The sequence below is a fragment of the Mastomys coucha genome, unplaced genomic scaffold (assembly GCF_008632895.1).
Source record: "Mastomys coucha isolate ucsf_1 unplaced genomic scaffold, UCSF_Mcou_1 pScaffold6, whole genome shotgun sequence".
Taxonomy (NCBI): domain Eukaryota; kingdom Metazoa; phylum Chordata; class Mammalia; order Rodentia; family Muridae; genus Mastomys; species Mastomys coucha.
Genome location: NW_022196912.1, coordinates 91,047,702 through 91,069,800, shown reverse-complemented (window position 1 = coordinate 91,069,800; position 22,099 = coordinate 91,047,702). Strand labels below are relative to the sequence as shown.

The window sequence follows — 22,099 nt, the reverse complement described above, 5'->3', positions numbered from 1 at the left end:
TAAGGAATTTTTTTGTTTTTGTTTTTGTTTTTTTCCAGACAGATTTCCCCTGTGTAGTCCTGGCTGTCCTGGAACTCACTCTGTAGAACAGGCTGGCCTTGAACTCAGAAATTTGCCTGCTTCTGCCTCCCAAGTGCTGGGATTAAAGGCGTGAGCCACCACCGCCCCACTCAGTAGGGAATTTTTAAGACAGAGAAAATGTGTACAGGAAGAAAGATCCTACGTTTTGACAAAGATTCCAGTACAAGACCAGCAGTTCTTTTTTTTTTTTCCTAGTTCAATCCCTAGTCACTGAAAGAAGAGTAAAAAATTAAAAGACCATTCCAAAAGATTTTCAAAATGTTGCCTAGCCACCAAACAGATGGACAAGAAATCGACATAGGGCGTCCCTGACCTGGAGTTAAGTGATCTTAGCTTCTGTCTACAATTCCATCCCACCTTCTGCAAAGACCTTCGATGTTCAAGACCCTCTGCTAATTAGGCAGAGCAGTCTTCAGAGGGTTTTTGCAAGCGGTATACTTAATCAAAAGAACTCAACTCTTATGGGTTTTCAAAGTGAGTTTTTAAGTCATACCTCACTTACTTCCAAGGCAAGGTCATTTGGTCAGAGGATAAACATTTTTTGGTTGTTTTTTGTTTTTGATTTCCAGTAATCTCAGGGTCAGGGGCACAGCTCGGTGGGTGAAAGTGCTTACTGTGGAAGCCTCATGACCTGAGTTTAGAGCCCCGGACCCTCGTGCAGGGTCAGGTGCGGTGGCACACACCTGTGATCCCAGGACTCCAACCGTGACACGGCAAGATGGGGTGCAGAGATAGGAGGATCCCAGAGAAGCTCAGAGGTCAGCTAGCCTGGAGGACTTAGCATGGGAACAAACAAGAAAAACCCTGCCTCAAACAAGGTGTAGGGCAAAGACTGCCACCTGAGGCTGTCCTCAGACCTCCAAACCACACCCCCCCCACACACTCAATTTAAAAAAAAAGTCTCAGACTCCAGGTCTTTTGTTTGTTTGTATTTCTTTTTGTTTTTTTGTTTTTGTTTTTGTTTTTTGTTTTTTTTGAGACAGGGTTTCACTGTATAGCCCTGATTGTCCTGGAACTCACTCTGTAGACCAGGCTGGCCTCAACTCAGAAATCCGCCTGCCTCTGCCTCCCAAGTGCTGGGATGACTCCAGGTCTTACATTCAGAGAGGAAATAGAAAGAGAACATGAAGGAGAACTACCTCAAGAGCCTACAATGTACTGCTTTGCAAAAGTCCTTTCTCATCTTTACACAAGGAACATATGGAGCATCGATTCTAACACCTTAAGCAACCAGAATGGTGTTAGACAGAGGACAGGGCAAAATCTTCCAGCTGACTAGAACACTTTTCTTGATCATAAAAATAGGCAGGCAAGCATTTGAAGTGCCCACGAGGCAGCTGTGTGATTATCCTGGCCGCTGGCTCAGATGTCAATACCTTAGTCAGCTCTTTCTCTTCATGGAGGGCCTCGTGGAGTTCAGGAAGGGGATCTCTGCTTTGTGCTTTCAGAACTTGCAGCCTTTTTTTCAGCTTCTTGATTTTCTTTTTACACTGGTCCCAGGTCTATTTGGAAACAGTAGTAAAACTAGTGAGAACATGGCTCTCCAGACCAAACTATACACTAGACCAGCTCATTTAATGCACACACGCTTTCTTTTAAGTGTGTTTGGATAAGCCACACCGAAGGCAGTTCCTCATCTAATACAGACTGACCTGAAGGGGCACAAGGCATATCATACATGTCAGTCACCGGTACGGATAGGTTTGGGGACGTCTCTCTTCCTGTCTCTGTCTCCATCTCTCTATTCTATGTCGGTTTTGCATGCATCCACATCTGTGGCTACTGTGAAGACTGACTTTCAGCATCTACACCTTGAGTGTGTGTCCCAATGGCAGAGTCAGGCAACGCACACTGCGGTTCCCTCCCCTCCTTCTCTTCTGTCCCGCTCCTCAGCCTCTCCTAATGCCCGGTTCCCTTCACACTGTAGCACCTCTCTCCACCTGCAACGAGTTTCCAAGCTTTTACCAAGTCACTGCAGTTGGAAAACCTTAAGACACAAAGTACTACTGGCCGGCACATTTTAAAATGTGTGTGTCGGGGCTTGGAGAATATCCGTTGGCTCACAGATAGGAAATTAAAGACCAAGGTAAGAGACAAGCATCTCTCTTCCTTATCTAATCCAGCCAACAAGGTGCCTGTATTTTCATGTTTGTGGTGTTCAGATCTGATTCATTGGGGTAAGTTTCTATTTCTGAACTCACTAAAAGTGTATACACATACGATAACAGATCAGTCTAGTCTTTAGTACGGACCCTAAGCATTTTGGGGGTGGCACCAGGCAAGGGTTAGACCCTTCCTAAAGGAGGCCCCTGAATAACTCTCTGGAGCTCAGCTAAGACAGAAGCAAAGAGAGAGGCACCCTGCCCAGTGCAAGTTCTTCTACCTTGACACTCATTTATGCCACGCTCTTAGCAACAGGGATGACGCTCAGTCTGTGTCTGCTAGCTCACACACTTCACATAGTCTGTACAAGAAAACTCAGGTACTCTGTCAATCGGTGTTTCTGCCTCGCTGCTGGGGTGTCAGAATGCCCAAATGCAGGGGTGACAGGCTGCATGTCTGCCTTGCCTCTGGGAACCGGAGCACTGTGGGAATGACACTAAGGGAAGGGCAGAAAGCAGTCTAGGATAGGGGTCTCAGTCCACGGTCTTCTGGGTGAGAAACAGCTAGATCTGGGATGGGTGCTATGGTTCTCAAACTCCTGCATACCCAGGGACAACGAGGAGACTGGGGAATAGGGGTCTAGGGGCTCATGCTAGTCTGAGATTGGGGCAAAATCCAGTTTAGCTCTGAGTGAGTGCTAAGTAGGAGGGGCTGGAAGAGGGACCTTCTAAGAGAGACCTAGGGGAGGTTCTTTACAATGAAGCCCCCCCCCCCCCCCGCTGAATCCCTGATGAAGGAGACAGTCCTTGCTTGTCCAAACTGTTTTATTCATGGTGGATTTGAATGCATAAATTTTACTCGGGGTGAGCCAGGGATTTAACTACCTTTTGCAGGAAGGGAAGCTCATTGGCTAAACACTCAGGGCCTATCTAGATACATTATTACCATGGAGAACTCTAGGCTCTTATGCTACAATGGTTGTCATGGTCCTTTTAGTGGGTGTTGTGGTCATGTGTTCCAGGAGAGGTAGCCTGGCTGGAAGCTGATTCTAACACCTACTGTTCTCAATTATGAGAGTTACCGGGGCTTTTTGAATCTGCTTCGACCTTGCCAGTTCTGTCTGGTGGCACAGTTCCCCTTGCCCCACAGTACTCTGTCCATAGCACAGTGCTCTGACCAATTCACACAAATTTACTCTTGGTTTAGAAAACTTTCTCCGAGTAGTTTGGGTCTCTGTTTTTGGTGCACACAACAGACTAGAGGAATGTCAGAAATGAGCATAGAAATGAAATAAAACAAAAATAGCTTAGTATTCTGACAAGAGAAACAAAAATAAAAACTGCATTTGAAAAACTAAGAGCAGGCTAGAAAGATGGCAGTGGTTTAGAATTCCGACTGCTCTCCAGAGATTCAAGTCCCAGCAACCACATGGTGGCTCACAACCATCTGTAGTGGATTCTGATGCCCTCTTCTGGTGTGTCTGAAAACAGCTATAGTGTACTCATATACATAAAGTAAATAAATAATAATTAAAAAAAAAAAAAAAGAAAACCCAAGAGTACTGTAGTGTTGGGTTGGTTATAAGTTTAAAACAGTTCAGTCCCTGAGAACAACATGGACCAAAACAAAACCAAGAATATCCTACTACCGACTCCAAACAGCTCAGTTCTTAACCACACAGTGAGCAATTCCCCAAGAGACTCGCATCTCTGGGAAAATGCATTCTCTGATGAGCACAGAGAACCACAACATGCTGCGCTTATTTTCATCTACTATACCCCAGGCAGGGCATAAGTGCAATGTTAGCTTTGTGTACTGAACATCCAGAGGATTTCAATGTTTCATTTTTCACAATCTCTCCTTTAACATTTATTTATTTAGTACATGTGACTGTGTGGGTGTAGGTATACCATAGCACACGACAAACGGACACTTTGTAAGAGTTGGTTCTCTCTTTCGACCAGGTGGATTCTTGGGATTGAACTCAGGTTGCAGGTTTGGCAGCGAGTGCCTTTAACTACTGAGCTATCTCACTGACCCAAAGTAAGTATTTTCATAGCATCTCAAGTGTTTTTATTTGCAATACTCAATTTTCCCATGCAGTTATGACTTGTATATTAATAAGGACTAACTTTCATTAGAAAAATTCAGAGTAAAGGATTTAAAAAAAAAAACAAAAAACACTCCTCCCGTCCCACAGCCAAGAGCCACATGCAGAATCTGGCAGTGGCGCCCATGTACCTCTGCGGTGCTCTGAAGCCGGCTGATCATCTCTCCCAGGCTAAGCTCAGTGTCCCTCCAGGTGTCCTGAAGCCTGCTGGTTTGTCTGTCTATGAATTCTCTAGTTTCTGGGTTGGATGTGTCCCGTAGCTTCTCCCCAGCTTCCAAGGCCAGTTCGTAGGTTGTTCGCCACCTCTGAACGTGGATCTCTTTGCTCTAAAAAGGAAAAAAAGGGTTTGGCTCTGGTCTGATGAAAATGTGATTGTAGATTTCTCTAGACCTTCTCTTAAACGGTAAATTCTACATGTGTGTGTGTGCATGAGTACACACATTCATATGGAAAGGTAATGTTTAATGTTGAGGAAGTCTGTACTTCCAGATGAGGTGGTCATATGATAACTTCCAAGGATCAGTAACAGATAAGACTCTTGGCAGATTAAAATCTTGGGTAGCTTGAGAGATTGTCCCAGTGGTTAAGAGCACTGACTGCTGTTCCAGAGGTCCACGGTTCATTCCTAGCATCCTTATGACAGCTTACAACTGTTTGTAATTCTAGTACCAGGGGATAGGACACCCTCTTCTGGCCTCTGGGGACATCACACAATGTGTGTATATGTATGTGTGTGTGTATGTATGCATGTATGTATGTATATATGTATGTATGTATGCATGCATATACAATATAGTATATATAAATATTTATATGTTATATGTTTGCATGTTCACATGTAAATATATATGTATATTTATATATTATATTTATATGTTCATAAAATAAAAATGTACAAGGCAATAGGGATCTCAGAGCACTAAGAAAACAACTATTGACATGGGGAACTACAGGGTGGCTTCCTGGGTGAGACCACCGAGGTCTGATGCCATGAGAGATCAGGACAAGGGTAGCCAGAGCGTGGCAGGCATCTTGCATGAATGTAGATGTGTGTGTGCGTATGTGGGTTTTATTTAAAAAAAAAAAAAGTTCTTGATCAATAAAAGCAAAAAAGAGTCAAAAAAAAAAAAGAAAAAAAAGAAAAAAGAAAAGAAAACAACTAGAGTCTCTGAACTGAAATAATTACATAGGTTATCACCAGAGTAACTCAGAAGAGTAGAGTGAGCATATGATAGTAAAAAAACAGGAAAGAGAACAAATGAAAAGGTAATACCCCCCCCAAGCATGTAGTCAAACTCATGACACACGCTGATCAACGCATGAAAGAACAAAGAGAACACCTGACCTGAATATGACACCGAAGGCTTAAGGCAGACTGAAACAAGCCATCTCCAGCACAGAGAAGAGGAGGGCTCTTAACTGAGTCATGCTTCCAAAGGAGCAGTGTGCCCCTCAGACAGGAGGCCCGGCTTCCTCTGCTCTTCCCTGGTTTGGTCAATGGTGCACGATTTAGCAAGATGCTTTGGACAAAACCCTAGCATCTTCTCTGGCTCTTTTTTTCCCTTTAAGTGTAACATCCAAACCACATCCCAAATCTTTGTGGGGTTGGTTCATTTCTTACTCACCTTCAGGTCCCAGTTGAAATGCCAGAGACCACCCAAATCTAAGGTAGCTACTAGCTCCTCTATTAATTATATATACAAGGTGATTTCAATCTGGTATTTTCTTTAACTGATGAAGTTAATTAGCCCTCTAGTTGATTTCCTAGATGTGTTGATAAGAGCAGAGTCTAGTCCTTACACTGTGGCAAGGACAGACACCAGGACAGAGAGGGTGCTCAATCCTGAATGACTGAGTAAGTGGGAGAGGCCAGCCCAGCATTTCAGGCAGGGATATGGCAACTGTCTGCATCTCTAGTGGAGAGCGATCCCCTCTAATAAAGAAGGAACACATTTAGTAACTTACTCTAATCATATGCTCATAAAGCAGCTTCCCTTTAATTTTTTATATGTTGATTTACTTATAGAATATATGTCGGGGTGGGGTACATCTGCCACACAGTGCATATCTGGAGGTCAGAAGAAAACTTGTGGGGAGTTAGTTCTTTTCTTCTATCATGTGAGTCCCAGGGATTGAACTCAGGTCTTCAGGCTTGGCAACAATTGCCTTTACTCTCTGAGCCATCTTGCCAGCCTCTAAACCCTTCTGATGCACATTTGGTTGCCTGAATTTGCTCTTGAAGAGCAAGCAGGTCTCCTAACTGTCACTACACCTGTGGATAACTTATACATTAGCCAGTACCTCAGAGTTTGAATGGTGTGATCCTATCACCACAGACGTCTCCTGTTCTACCCACCCGTTGGCATGCACGCTTCTTTCACACTCTAGAGAGAGCATTTCTACTTCTCAGTAAGACAAAACTTTACACTGCACAAGACTAGGGACCAGGCTGTGGGTGGTCATACCTTGCTGGCCTCCCATTGCACAGAACACACTCGGATCATAACAGAAAACATTAAATCTCAGGGGGCTGGAGAGATGGCTCAGAGACTGAGAGCATACTCTGCTCTTTCAGAAGACCAGAATTCACTTCCTAGCACCCACATATCAGGTGGCTCACTACCACCTGTAATTCCAGCTCCAGGGAGGATCCAACACCTCTGGCCATTTTGGGGTACCCAAACTCACATGCACATGTCCATACATGTGACTAAAAATAAAAATAATAAAAATAAATTCAAATAAAACGTCAGTGGAGCAAACATCTTGCAATAAAGCTCCCTCACCTGGTGTGCTTCTCACGGCCAACCCGTGCACACATACCTTCAGCTCGTGGATTAGGCGCCTGGTTTGGCAGAGGCTGTAACATTCCTGCTCCTTCACTGCAGACAGTAGGTGGCCGGTGTCAGTGAGGAACCGGAGCAAGTCCTCCACAGAGGTGGTAAAGAACCGCCACTGTGTCACCAGCCTGCTGATGTCACACTTCCTCTGCTGAACACCCCGGGCAGCCCTCTGCCATTGGTCTGACAGTTTTGAGAATCCCGAGACAAATTCTGGTCTAGGAAAAAAAAACATGGTGAGAGATTCCTAATACAAACATGGAGAAAAAGGAACTGGCCAGGATGGACGGACGTTTGCATGCATGACACCCACGAAACAAACAACTTCGTGAAACCTGAGCCCTGTTCACCTGGAACACAATGAGTGGGGGGCACAGCACTGGGGGTGCACAGTTTAGAAGGTACACACACACAACCTGGCGTTTGGCCAGCACTTCCGGGGAGCACGCCTAGGAAGCTTTCCTTTAAAAGAGCTGAGGTGTCCTAACATACATGATGCCATGTCTTCCTGCAATCTAGAAACTGGGATCAATGAGGGAAAAAAACCATACATGGGCAGGTGCTTTGTGTGTGCAGCACTTCATATAACTGGCACAACCAAGAGTAAGCTTTATTGTATCTGCCCAACTAGTTCTTTGCAGATGGATAATACTGCTCATGGAGGGAAATAAGGCCTTTATTGTGGGTAGGTCATATTTATCCTAATGAGCAAGAAAATAGCTTATTACTCTGGGATGGGCTTGCATGTATCACTCGAGGGTTACCAAGACACAGGCTTCATATTTCTAAGATATGGATTGGGGCAGGGAGAGGGTAAATGGTACCAATCAGGACACTAAGAAACATCTGAACAACTGGACCACCTCTGGATTCTGTCCATGTCAGCAAGCTACATGAGTGGTTTAGCTGTGCTCAGCAGGCTAGCCTCAGGGTCCTGCCCAGCCTGCCTAGTGCTGCCCACGGACTCCAGTGGAATATGCCAGGAGAGACATTTCTCTTGTGTCTATGAGACAGCTTCGTGCTTGGGATAGCAGCACCTTACATCCTATTTTCAAATAACAAAGCCCCAGGAAGGAGAAAGCGGACAGAAAAAGACAATACAGAAGAGTCTCTCAAAACTTAGTTAATAAACTGGGGTAGAGGAGGTGACTCTTTTGAGAAGAGTCCTCTGTGCTGCTGACTTCATCCTCTTACAACAGGAAAAAGCATTATTAGCATTTTTATGGCCATAGGCACAACCCTAAGGTAGAAGCAGAAGGCTGGTCCCACTGTTAGGCCATGGGCAGAGATGTCCTCAGGGTTTACATGTTGGCAGTTGGTATGCACCCTAAGATCTGTAGTTCACAAAAACTTATGACGACTCTTACGAAGAGCTGGAAGAGAAGAGCTCAAAGACCCCACACAAAGGCACAGGTAAGCCGGGCAGTAGTGGCTCACGCCTTTAATCCCAGCACTTGGGAGGCAGAGACAGGCAGATTTCTGAGTTCGAGGCCAGCCTGGTCTACAGAGTGACTTTCAGGACAGCCAAGGCTACACAGAGAACCTGTCTAGAAAAACCATAAAAACAAAACAAACAAACAAACAAAACTCCCAAAGGCACAGATGAGAGACAGTTACCCCGAGTGCTTAGAATTCATTTCAGCATCTAATCAATGGGCTCAAACACCGACCACACCCCATAAACACACACAAAGGCTCTCACATCAGAAGGGCTGTCTCACCAAGTGCATTTGCTCCAGAACCCCTCATGACTTACCTCTTCTCTATTTCTGCTGTGTCCAGGAGTTGTAAGGACTGGGCCACGTAAGCATCAGCAACTGTCTGGTTTATAGACACTTCAGCTTCTAATATCTGTTTATGAACCAAAATACAAATTATCAGCTGATAGATTTCTCTGTTAGGAATCAGGAACTTATGTGCCCTAGTAAGGCTCTCAGAGGGCCTGTGAAATGATTAGTTCCCAAGTGCAAACATGTTCAATCATATTAGCATCATCTAGGAACATAATACTGGAAAAACAATAGACCTCTCGATAGTAGATGTCCCTAAATGCCTATGGCCGCTGATGACAGCGAAAGTAGACGGGGACCTCCTGTGTTCCATTTGAGTGCCTCTTTTCCCTGTGCCCTGCCTTGGGGGAAGTGGCTGAGGAGCAGCAGAACACAGGGTTACCTCATAGGTTTTCTGTTGCTCCAGGAGAGCAGGGAGGCTGTGGGCCACATCCACTGCAAGTGACTCTTGGATCTTCTCCAGAACTTGGATCCATTTTTCACAGTAATGAAGGAACTTTTCATTCAACCCATTTCCCTGAAGTTTGCTATAAAGATTTGAAAACAAACAAAAACTGAGCCTTATAATAATGATCTTAATTCTACTTTCCCTGAAGTGGCAGTAGAGGAAGGATGTTCTGACCTGTAGTGGTCCAACGCTGTGGCCGTGGCCCGGATCCACTGCCGGTTCACGTTCTGTAATGTTTTTATTGTTATATCACTGAGGGGGAGCCTAAGGCTCTCTTCATTCAAGCGTTCAATGTCAGGTGACTGGGCTGTCAGTGCCAGCACATGGTTCTGTGAGGGAAGAAAAGTACAGATAAAATATCTACATGATGAACTGGCCTCCTTACATTAAATGGACATAGGACTCAGATAGGTAGTACAACTTACAAATAGCTGAACAGCTAGTTAGAGTTAGAATTGGACCTGAACTTACATTTCTCAATGGTGCTCCTATTTGGGGGGTACCAGCTTGGTACATCTAGGATGATGGTCCTCTGAACTGCCAACATTGACAGGATTTAGCATCACCTAGGAGGCACATCCTCGGGAATGTTTGTGAGGGTGTCTTCAGAGATTTTACTGAGGAGGAAGCCCCAACTTGAATGTGGGTGATACTGCATACATGGGCTCCATAGCCTGTGGATACTCGCTATAGGCTGGGAGGCATAGACTGAATGTATAGAGACAAGCAAACCTTATGAGTGCAAAAGTTGCCTCTTTCTGCTTCCTGACTATGCTACAATGTGTCAAGCTGCCTCACTTCTGCCCACATTGCCCTCCCTACCGTGATGGGCTGTAGACCCTAAAATCACAAACCCAAATTGCCCTTTCTTTCTAGAACCTTTATTATTATCATGTGTGTGCATGCGTGATGTGGAGGTCAGAGGACACCTTAATGGAACTGGCACTCTCCTCCTTCCATCTTTATGTGCGTTCCAGCTGCAGAGCCATCTTGCTGGTCTCCAAACCCTTTCTCAAGTTGCCTTTGTCAGAAATTTTGTCATAGCCATGAGAAAAGTAACGCCACATGAGCAGTACCAACAAGCAGGAAGGGACATTAAATTTTGTCTTTTACTATACTGAAAATGAGTTGTGGTCTCTTTAAAGACCAAATTTGAACCCTCAAGTCCTATATAATATGTAACCGGACAACGACCTGACCTTCAACAGGCTATACATCATACCTATACATCAGGTGAAAATCTCATCTTCAAAATGATCCTAGCTAAGTGTGGTGCTTAAACCAGACTTACCCAGTCCACCCATATTTTCCTTGTGTGTGAAATCACAAGAAAAAACCTATCAAACCTTTATTTTTAAGAAGCTACCCCCAGGACAGTGTGTTAAGTGAACATTTTCCACAATACCCACTATCTACCCAACTCTGCTGTCACATTCTAGAGCAGGTTCAACAAACATTTTCTGCAGATGGCCAGCCCATCAGGGTTTTAGCTTTGTGGGCCATCTTGTCTGGAAAGCAGCCACCTTGCTCTGTCCTCATAGCCTAGAATCTCTCATGGATAATGTGTAAGTGGAAGGACGGCTGGGCTGAAATACAATTTTGTTTACAAAACTGAGTGGTGGTCTGGGATCTGGATAGCGTGCTGTCATTCGCTGACTCCTCATGGAGGTCATAAAAATGGATCTTTGGGAGTTCACTGGATCCAGAATTCTTCAGTCACTTCATTTTATACAAAAATTACTGAGGTAATTAAAAAGGGAAAGTATCCAATTTTAATTGACTATTTTCTATTTGATCTTCAAACTAATCAGAAAAAAAGTCAATTAATCACAACAGAGAGTTCCTTGACTATTCAGGTTCACTGAAATTAGTTCATGATGACCTCAAGATAAACATTTATGGACAGTGCATGTACATTAATAACATAGGTGTATTAAGTCCCATAATGTTCTGTGTTTTGAGACCTTAGGAAGATAGAGCAAGGACAAAAGGGAAGAGAATGACTGTGCTCATGAGTTCATCGGGATGCAGACCTAGGGGAGTGAACGACCGAACTCACAGGTGAGCAGAGTGCGAGCAGATTCAGGTAGCAGTAACTAGCTTATAGTTCAGCCCCATGGAAACTCTAAGCCCTTAGGGAAGACACATATCGCCCATACCAGGAACAGGTTAGGAACTTCTTCTTTCTCTTCGTGGTAAAGTTTATTCAAATTTTCTTCCTCATGCATAATAAGGTCTTTTGAATATGCCAGCCGGTCCGAAAAATCCTTAAACTGTGCCAGAACAATCTATAAAGAGATATTTTTATTAGAAAAATCTCATGAGTGCATAAGACAGAATTAGGCACACTATGGGCTGCTGAGAGCTCAAGTTACTTTCTGCTCAGTATTACCTCACAGGTCTCTGTAAAGGCCCTGGGATTTCATCCTGTGCCTTGGGGGGTCTTCTAGATCAGTTCCACACAGAGAAGGGACTATTCTGTTCTCTTCACACACAACAACTTCAGGAAATGAATGAAGACTACAACAAACAGCTGTGTTTCCAGCAGCCATACCCTGTGTCTCAATTACTTTACTCTAAATCCCAGATAACTGAGATCTGAGTAGGGTACGAAGCATGCTCCTTGTTAAGTTAACATGTTTGATTAAGAACAGACGGCTGCTTAAGAGTGGGGCCCTTGCCCACGTGACTAAGCAAGACTCTGTCTTGGGATGACTCCCCTCTACAGTTTCCCTATGGTGCCGTCCAAACAGTACAACTGCTTCACAGGATTCAAAAGACGGGGATGCCCACAGTTGCCACTCAATGGAAAAGCAAGACAAACCTGAAACTCATTTGATTTCACCAGCAGCATTTTTTCTAAATACGCAGCTGTCTGGAGGGAGTGCCGCTGTCCAGAATGGAGCCCAGTGGTGCTGCAATCTGCGGGCTGTGGCAGCCGATCTGAAAGGGTGGAATTTTCAAGGAAGGCCTCTTTGGTCTTCTGCAGGTCACGCTGCAGCCCCTGGAGAAGAAGAAAGGATGAACGTGCTGATGTCCTCACACCAGCCACCAACCCCTGCCACCGTGCTTCTGTAAATGTTCTGTTGTCACTGTTACTGTTTATTTCAAATAGCTGAGAAAACTTAAGGTTTCCTAAAACAATGTATCCTACCAGTGCTGCTTGGAAATTTGGCAGTTTAGTGCCTGAACCTGTCACTGCCCAACAGAATCGTGGTTTCTCTCATGCTTTGTGTTTCTAATTGTCTCACACCTGAGGGAGGGGCTTTCAAATCATGTCAAGAATCATTATAGGTTGGCTCTGGCCCTTGCCCTTGCCCTTCCGAAATAAATGAATTCAAGTAGAGTCCTACTTGACAAGTAGAGTCAGTAGGCAAGCAGACCTCAGGGCACTTTAATTAAATCTGTTATTCACTTTTGACCTGACCTAAAGTGTCACAAGATATAAAACACATCTTGTTACCAAGTTTCATACTATGGAGTATTTGCGTTCTGGGCATTTCCTCACAGTGTTGGAAAAACACCACAGCTGAAAAACTACCCTGTTCTTTTTTTTTTTTTTTTGGAGGGGCTTAACTTCTCAAAGCCTCGTGCACTTCGATTACAAAGTTTTATTTATTTGTTTGTTTGTTTGTTTCTTATTATGGATGGCTGTGAGCTACCATGTGGTTGCTGGGATTTGAACTCCTGACCACCGGAAGAGCAGTCAGTGCTCTTAACTGCTGAGCCATCTCTCCAGCCCTGCCCTATACTTAAACAGTCTAAAATCACTCCTAAGAAAGCCGGGATTACTGTTTTTGAGATATTTGAGGGTATGTGTGGCTGTGAGCAGGTGTGTTTTAACTGTACACTTTATTTACTTATATTTTGGGTCAGAGTCTCATCAGTGGCCTAGGGCTTACTGATTTGGTTAGGGTGACTAGCCAGTGAGCCCTGCTGTGTCCATGTCCACAGCGCTGGGATTTCAATGGCCACACTTGGCTTTTGACATGGGGGCTGAGGATTGAATCCGGTCCTCATTCTTGCATAACAAGTACTTTGTTCACTGAGCCATCTCCCCAGCACCAATGTTGGGTCGCTCACAGTCCAGCAACAAAGTCAAAGCAGGACAGGTATTAGGGCAGGAACACGGCTCACTGGCTTGTTCTTCATAGCTTGTTTACTTAGCTAACTCAGGACTACCCAAGGGTGGCACCACCTGCAGTGAGTTGGGCACACTCCCATCAGTCACTAATAAAGGAGATGCTCTACAGGCTTGCCCACAGACCAGCATACTGTGGGCACTTTCCTCAGTTGAGGTTTACTCCAATGCATCTAGCATGTGTCAAGTTGTCAGAATGCTAGCCAACACAACAAACATAATTTGAAGCAAAAGTAAGTCTTGATGGTGATGCTGCTGCTGCTGCTGGTGGTGATAGAGTGATAATGATGGGGTCTCGGGAGGTGGTGGCCTTTTGACCCATCTGCCACCTTGTTCTTCAAACCCCACATGTCCCAATCTCCCCTGTGTCCTGCCTGGTTACTTCTTTGTCCCTCCCTGGTCCCGGCTGTTTTGTGGACGTGACTTAGTTTTCTCCTCGGGGCCTTGCACCTACCTTTATGTCCTTCAGGGCCCGTGGCAGGATGTCTGCCAGGTTGTTTCCTGTCATATTGGTGTTGGCGAGCTGTTGGAACTTGGCTTCCTGCTGCTGCAGCCAGCCTGCCGATTCTATGTGAGTGTTGTGAGGAGCCTTCCAGAGCTGCAGCTGACCACGGGCCTCCTGCAACTGGTCTGCGAGGTCTTGGTTCACCTGGGTCCACCTGGTGGTGTAACAGTAATAACAGAGCCCTCGTGCCACCCTGTTCTTGTAGCAAAATTATACACATGCGCTATTTTGATTTTTTTTTTTTTTTTTTTTTTTTGAGACAGGGACCCACTATGTAGCTCTGACTGTCCTGGAACTCACTATGTAGACCAGGCTGGCCGCAAATTCACAAGAGAGCCTCTTGCCCCTGCCTCACATGTGCTGGGATTAAAGGCTTGCACCACCACACCTGGCTTTTAAATGGGACTTATTTTATATTGTGCTTGTATCACATACATTTACTGTGCAATTATAAAAAAACCAAAATAGTCTTTATTTTCAAGTTAAAATAAATGAAAAAAAAATTCTATTTATAGATCTTTTTAATCTTGCTTTTCATTTACTTCTTTTCTTTTAAAACAAAACAAAAACTTTTCCATATTTACAAAAAAAAAAAAGCTAGACAGGTGTAGGTTCCTGATTGTAATCTTATCACTTAGGAGGCTAAGTCAGGAAGATCATCACAAGTTTGAGGCTGAGGCTGGCTGGGACTACACAGTGACTTTTAGGCCAGACCACAACTCAATGAGATTCTGGCCGAGGAAGAGGAGAGAGGAGGATGGAAGAAGAGGAGGGAGAAGGAATAGGAAGAAGGAAGAGGGAGGAACAACCATTTTAAATGGCTGTACAGATTATGCTGCAGATTAATTGTGGCACTTGCATGAATGGGGCTGGAGATGTAGCTCAGCGGTAGAGCATTTGAGAAGCATGCGCCAAGGCTTGCACTCAATCGGCAGCTACTTAAACAACAAACAGGAAACACCATGAAGGAATGAGCTCCATGAAGGAATGAACTTGTATGTGCAGCAGCGACCCAAGTCCTTCAACAGCAACAGTTCCGCCCATGCAGTGAGGGGCTCAGAAACCAAATGTGGAGCTAGATACTTTACTGTCGTCCCTTCAGTGAGGACTCAACAAGTCTTGAAGCACAGGAGTCTTCATGGAGAAGACTCGAAGGCAACCTGACTCCTCCACATCGTCTCGGGCTTTGGGTCACTTTCCAAGAGATGTTTTGAACACATCCATCCCACCTCATCCTACAGACTCCCCATTCCTCGGTGTTTCTGTTGCTGATTTGGGGTTCCCAGGACTGAGCCTGACACTTAGAGGACACACTCTGGAAGCGGCTCCATTAGGGCATTTCTAGCGTGATTAACCCAGAAACTGTTTGAGACATAGGAATGTTCTCATGACACTGAGTCTTACACAATGCGCTATACCCTCTGAAGAAGAGCCACAATAACCATGAAGCCCATCACTGTGAAGGAGGGAAGAAGCTTTTAGAAGGCCTACGGGTCAAGAGATAAGGTTGATCTTTCAAATTGCATTCTGGACATACCTCGAATGAGCATCCTGGCACTTCTCTTCAATTATGCCAGCAATGGAGGGGCAGGAATCTTTGAGCCTGCAAATGACCTCCTGCAGTTTCTCCCAGCTCCGTTCCCCACTCTCAGCTTCATCCTGAAGGGCCTGAGGATACAGAAAAAGGTAAAAGCAGGTGGTTGGGCCATCGCAGCTTGGAAGGTAACAGTTTTTGGGCCCTCGACGCTGCACATCAGTGACACAAACATGCAGACCTTACAGGACAGTGAGACACAGCCAAGCACCAGAAGAAGGCGATTGGCGAGGCACTCCTTCCTCAAGCAGAACTTAGAAGTATGAAGTTGTCAAGCATACGACACTTGTCCATACATACAATCTCATAAACCATAAAGTGAAATACACAGAAAATTCAAGATACACTTAAAACTTCTCATGGCTCATGTGACTAGCTTTAAAATTCCAAGCCGTCCCTTTGATACCTCTAGTTAAAGAACTGCTTTTTGCTTCTCTGTAAACAGTAAAGCACCTTGGTTCATTATAGCGCTTGCTTCAGCCTTTAACTTTTACCCACGATACCTTTGGCCACACTGGCTAATTTACCTCAAGGTTCTGAACCTGGCACTCCAAGGCCTGCAATGATAAAACCACAGGCTTGCTGTGCTCCATGGAGTACATGAGTTGGGTTGTCCTCATGCTGGTCTCATCGTAGAGCTTGTCACAGGTCTTCCACTCCTGCAGCGCTGACTGCACAGAGGTTCTGAGCTGGTGGACCTGCGGGAAAGTGGAAGCCCTGACTTAGCATTCCTAAGACCATCTCTCATTTTATTTCCTTTCAAGGAATCAATTATTGTATCCAATTTAGGTATTTCAACTTGAAAGTACTGGAGATCTCCACTAACTTCCTGAAGGCGCGAAGGCTAGGCTAAGGAGCATACAGATTTCAAAGAAAGCTGTTTTAACATGGACTAGTGCGAAAGAGCCCCAAGATCACAAGGCTCATGACAGACACAGGGCAAGATACCAGGCAAGAAAGAAAGAGCATTTGAGCACTGGATCCAATCACTCTACAAGCCTTTTGGCTTTGGGCAAATTATTTAACTCTGTCAATTGGTTTCTTCATCCATAAAGCAAATTAATTAACAAAACAGACAAATACACACACACACACACACACACACACCCCAACAGGGTTTATGAAAAACCTCTACAACTTTAAAGTATTGTAAGTGCAAGATGCTAAAGTGATGCCTGGGCTTATGTGCAACTTCTGCAAAGCCATCACACGCTGGAGAGAAACAGTACATTCATGCTGGGCATGCATGAAGGGCAGGCATATTTTACCCACTGGTACATTTTGGTGACACGAGTTTTGCTACTTAGTGAGAACAACCAAGGAGCTACATGTGGATGTGTGCCCGTAATCCCACCACTTGGAAGGCAGATGCAGGACAGCATATGCTGAGGCCTAAGCTACATGATGAATTCCAGGTCAGCATGAAGTGTTTAAGATATAAAAGGGCCATGAGATAGTCTAGCAGGTAAATGTGCTTGCATACAGTTCAGGCAGGCATGGGACACAGAATCCTGACTCAGCCCTGAGTGCTGGGCTCATAGGTATGCACCACCACAACCAGCTTTGATCCCAAAAGACACCCCACATGTGGTCTGAGGGGAAAGAGAAGGAATTCACTAAGGGAGCCTGAACAGAGTAGGAGAGAGAGGCAGGCAGCTAGGTCAATGTGAGAGCTGGGCTTAGGTGGAATTCTAGTCACTGAGCTCCAGTGATAGGTGTCAGTCACTGCTAAGATAGTAAAGGGTCAGTTTGTGTTCTCATTCCTATTTGCTAGGCTGAAAAACAGGCTTGGGGAAGTGACATGCCTGGGGACAGAGATAGGAAATCGTGGCAATCTTGCTGTCAGACAGCAGCTGCTGGAATCACAACTGTGCGTCCTCACGACCAGCTTCTCTTAATGTGGGTTCTGGGGATCAAACTTGTGTCCTCCTGTTTGTCCCTCACCAACTGAGCTAGCTCCCAGCCTACCTCCTTCATTTTTAAAACCGACACTTTACTGAGATAAAATTCACCCCTCATATAATTTACCGATTTAAAGATTAAAATCTTACAATTTTAGAACACATTCTCTACTCCAAAAAGAAACATCATGTCCATTTAGAAGTCACCTCTACTCCTCCAGCTACAAATTCTATCTCCAAAGATTTGCTTGTACTAAATATTTCATATAAATGGATTCATACATGGTCTTTTTATGATTACTGGCTTCTACTTATCAGGGTTTAAAGTTCATTATTGATACAGAATACATTACTGCTTTAGACAGCTGAATAATATCTCACAATACAGATATACCTATTACATGGTACTAAGACATCATAGTTGGATAGACAACAGGTTGTTACCATTTCGGGGTTATCATGATTAGATAGCTACAAGCATTCGCCTATAAGCTAGGTGAACTCCAAGTCATGTCAAGTCCATGTTTAACCTCAAGGAACTGCCATACAACTTTGCAATGCAGCTGGACTTTAGTCCCCACCTACAGCGTATGGGCACATCCTTGCTGTAATACCTGCTATCGCCTGTCTTTAATGCCGCCATCTTCATGGGTATGACTGGCACTTCACTGTGGTTTTGATTTCTATTCCCTTGCTAGCTATTGATGTGCTTATTGGCCATTCATGTCATCTTCTGTGGAGAGATGTCCATTCAAACAACCTCCCTGTTTGCTCCTCCAATTCCTGCTCTGTAACTCGCTATATTGTACATATAAGCCCCTTCGCAAGGACGCAGCTTGGAATCTACTGTTTGCTATTTCCCCTTACTCCTGGTAGTAAGTCACTTAAACAAGCAAGGTTAACAGATGAGCGCGTGAGCTCCTCCCTGTCTCTCCCCATCCTGTAGCTTGCCTTTGCACTTCTTTGCTATGTTCTCCAAACAAACAAAGAGCTCAATTCTGATGAAGCTCAGCTCTCCCCACCCCCTCCTCTGGCTGCTTAAGCTTCTAGTGTCCTCTCTAGGAAAACAGTTATGAACATTTATGTTGCCTTTCTTAACAGTCTGTAGTTTTAACTCCTACGTTCATCTCTGATTCATTTCAAGTTAGATTTTGGACGTGGCACTGAGTTAGTGTCATTTTTTTTCATGTTAATATCTGGGTGACCCAGTATCTTACTATGAAAAAAAAAAAAAAAACAACCCTCCTTTCTCTGTGAATTATCATGCTATCTTTGTTGAAAAATTAACTGAAAATTTACTTCACTTTTGGACCCTTCCATTTACTTGTGTGTCTCTCTTATGATCTTGTTATCTGCATCATCTTAATTTAATCTCCCCTCTACACTCTTATTACGTTATGTATTCATTACATCACTCTTATTTGTTCACGTGTATTTCCTGCACTGCTTGAGCTCCTTGGGGCTCTGGTTCCATTATCGTCTGCTTTCTCTGACTCCTGGTTGTGAGCAGAGTAACTTAACCAGACATGATTGACAAATGGAGCTCATCCGTATTTCCCCAGAGTCAGATGGAAGCGGATGAGGCTGGATGAAACCTAGGGACTTCAATCACACAGCTTGGTCTCACTGCCCACTAGGAACATGAGGTGGAAGGCAGATTTCAGTGACATATTTAACTCCCAGTGAGGATGCCGGATGAAACGCAGCAGTACACACTGGCTAACCATCAGAGCATCCTCCCTGGGTGGGAAGCAAATGCTCTTGGCATGTCTCAGCTTTCCCTTCCAGTGCCCTCCTTTTGGGGGCATCCTGCACACTCTTCCTCCCTCATCTCTCTTCCAGCCTCGCCTCTGGGTTCTCCCAGTGCTGACCCTGCTCCCAGCTCCCTAGGCTATCTATGTGCTGCAGATTCCCCACTCCTGGCTGCATTTCCAACAGGCCTGGGGGCTCTTTCCTAACTGCTGCTGTGGAGCTGACCTGGAAACAATGCCAGATGCTCTGCTGCTCTGAGAGGAGACATTTATGCTTGCCTGAGTGTGTTAGATAAAACAAAGATAGCCAAGCGGATTTCCTGCCTGCCGGGGCCACCCCTTTGCCTTCAGTTATTTAGGACATAAGATGAGACTTGAAATAACTACTTTTCACTTTAGGATGCCTCCCAGTAGCTCTCTGGCTTTTTAATGTGGGGTAAATCTCCAAGAAACGAACAGCCACAACAATAAACGAAAGGCTTTATGAGAAGAAACAGCAGACCGAGGGATGCCTTGTACCTGGCTGGTCACATTATTCTTCTTTTGAAACAGCTCATCAATTCCAGACACCATGTCCTCTAGCAACGGCATGTCTCCACCATCCATTGTCAGAGAACTTTGTCTCAACTCATCCAGAGCTTTAGATTTCATGGCAAGCTGATTTTCTATATCCTAGACAGGCAAGACAAAAAAAAAAAAAAGTATAATACTACAGAACAATTAGTAAACAGGAGTTTATTCTTGAACATGTATCATTGAACACCAATATAGAAGCTAGTGTATTTTCCTATAAAATATGTAAAAATTGCCAGTGTAGCATACAGTTATACAGAGCACCACAGCTACCGCATTTTAACCACAGTTTATAACTACGGAGAACTGTTGTCTCCTTCAAATTTCTAAGAATCATCCAGAGGGGTTCATTTAACTAGAGTTCTAAAAGTACTTACTCACTAGTAAGTTGTCTTATTTCCTCTACTGTGAAAGGAAAAATTTTTTAAAGGACTATTTAACTATTAGAAATACCAACACATGCACACGCATGCCAGACCAAAAATGATAGTGTATCTAATAAGCGTGGTGTTACTAGAACATGACCCCTCTCATACAACTGTCTGTTCTTCTTGTCCTTCTTTGACTAACATGGACTGGGCCCAGGGGTCCCGCAGCCCACCCTTGCCACACTGGGGCCTTCCAGGACTTTCCAAACAGGCCAGCTCCCACCTCACATTAATCATCTTCCTTTAAATTCTGACTTGCAGCACAAAACATGAACTGGAATGAAGAGACTTGCTAATTACATACATTCATCATAAACTAATCTGCTTGTCTGTGAGCAACAGTGTTTAGTACTATTTAAATATTTCAATCCCAAGGCTGGAGAGAAAGCTCTGATGTCAAGAGCATCTATCTACCGCTCTTGCAAAGGACCCTAGTTCAATTCTCAGCACCCAGGTGAAATGGCTCAAGGCCACCTGTAACTCTAGCTCTGGGGTATCAGATGCCACTGGCCTCCACAGGTGCTAGCATTCATACAACCACAGACCCAGATATCACAGACACACATAATTAAAAATCATAAAATAAATCTTTAAAAAAAAAGTCCCAGTTCCTATGATTACGAACTCACTTCTGTTAATTATGCTTGCTCACAGTAGAACATTAAACTTATTCAGGCTTCCCCATTTTAGGCAACTACACATTTCTTTGGGAACTGTCCTTGCTTTTGGTGTTTATAACTGTTATCTCATAACACCAAGTATTTCTACATCAGATAGTTTGGTCTGTCTGTCTACCTATGGATAGAAACCAAGGCTACTCAAGTAGAGTTCTTAAGCCATACCCATTAGCTCTTCTATTTGAAAAGTTATGCTGGGCGACGGTGGCGCACGCCTTTAATCCCAGCCCTTGGGAGGCAGGGGCAGGCGGATTTCTGAGTTCGAGGCTAGCCTGGTCTACAGAATGAGTTCCAGGATAGCCGGGGCTACACAGAGAAACCCTGTCTCAGGGAAAAAAAAAAAAAAAAAAAAAAAAAAAAGAAAGAAAGAAAAAAAAGAAAAGTTATAGCTTGGTTGTAAGATGAGGCAGGCAGGTAGCGAGAATGAACCCATTTCAAGCTTGTTTGGAGGGTGGTGCCATCGGAAGGAAACATGCCACCAAGACTGGAGAGTCTGTGGGAGACTTGCTTAGGTTAGGCCTATGTGCAACTCTCTGCAGCTTCCCGCAGCTGAATGCTGAGCTCTAGGTGGACACTAAGGTAAAGAGGAGAGAGCTGGGACCGGAAGTGGCCACCACAAAGGCCCCCCTTCCTTGCTATTGTTTTTACTTTTTGACTAAATGTTGTCTGCAAACTCAGGAGAACAGGATTTTGACCCACATTAGCCCCAGCAGTGGCTAGTGTGATGCTTTCACATAGAAGCAGCCACAGTGACAGCTGATGTACAACTGGGGCATGACCAGCTCTGGCCCTGCTTATCAGTATGGGTCCACACATTTGTGAGAGTTTCAAGGACTGTGTGACCTGGACAATGGATAACACCCTTATACCCGAGTGTGACTTAGACCGGTTCCAAGGGACAAGTGGTCCTTCTAGAACACTGTACACAAAAGGTGGCAGAAAATTACCTCCTTCAGGCAAAGTGCAGGATGTAACACTAAGAACAATGAAAATGTCTGAGTAACATCGCCAATGCTGTGCAAAGTAATAATAATAATGATAATAATAATAGTAATAATAATAACAATAAATACAGTTGGGAAAGCTTGGAAGCAGAAGTCCCTAAAAATATTTCCATACCTTAGAAGTAATTTTCAAATCTTTTTTTTTTTTTTTTT

The 22,099-nt window shown here is 44.3% G+C and overlaps 1 protein-coding gene across 6 annotated transcripts in view; it reads right to left on the bottom strand.

Annotated features, from left to right (window-relative positions):
* Syne2 (spectrin repeat containing nuclear envelope protein 2) overlaps positions 1-22,099 on the bottom strand; it is a 396,202-nt gene that overhangs the window by 47,202 nt on the left and 326,901 nt on the right. For all 6 annotated transcript variants that reach the window (XM_031355750.1, XM_031355751.1, XM_031355749.1 and 3 more), the window contains 12 exons: positions 19,784-19,936; positions 16,140-16,310; positions 15,556-15,686; positions 13,968-14,172; positions 12,197-12,376; positions 11,532-11,660; positions 9,547-9,701; positions 9,307-9,451; positions 8,891-8,985; positions 7,118-7,352; positions 4,426-4,620; positions 1,458-1,583 (listed from right to left, as the gene is read on the bottom strand). In XM_031355750.1, coding sequence (XP_031211610.1) covers positions 1,458-1,583; positions 4,426-4,620; positions 7,118-7,352; positions 8,891-8,985; positions 9,307-9,451; positions 9,547-9,701; positions 11,532-11,660; positions 12,197-12,376; positions 13,968-14,172; positions 15,556-15,686; positions 16,140-16,310; positions 19,784-19,936 — 1,920 coding nt within the window. The remainder of the gene's footprint in view (positions 1-1,457; positions 1,584-4,425; positions 4,621-7,117; positions 7,353-8,890; positions 8,986-9,306; positions 9,452-9,546; positions 9,702-11,531; positions 11,661-12,196; positions 12,377-13,967; positions 14,173-15,555; positions 15,687-16,139; positions 16,311-19,783; positions 19,937-22,099) is intronic.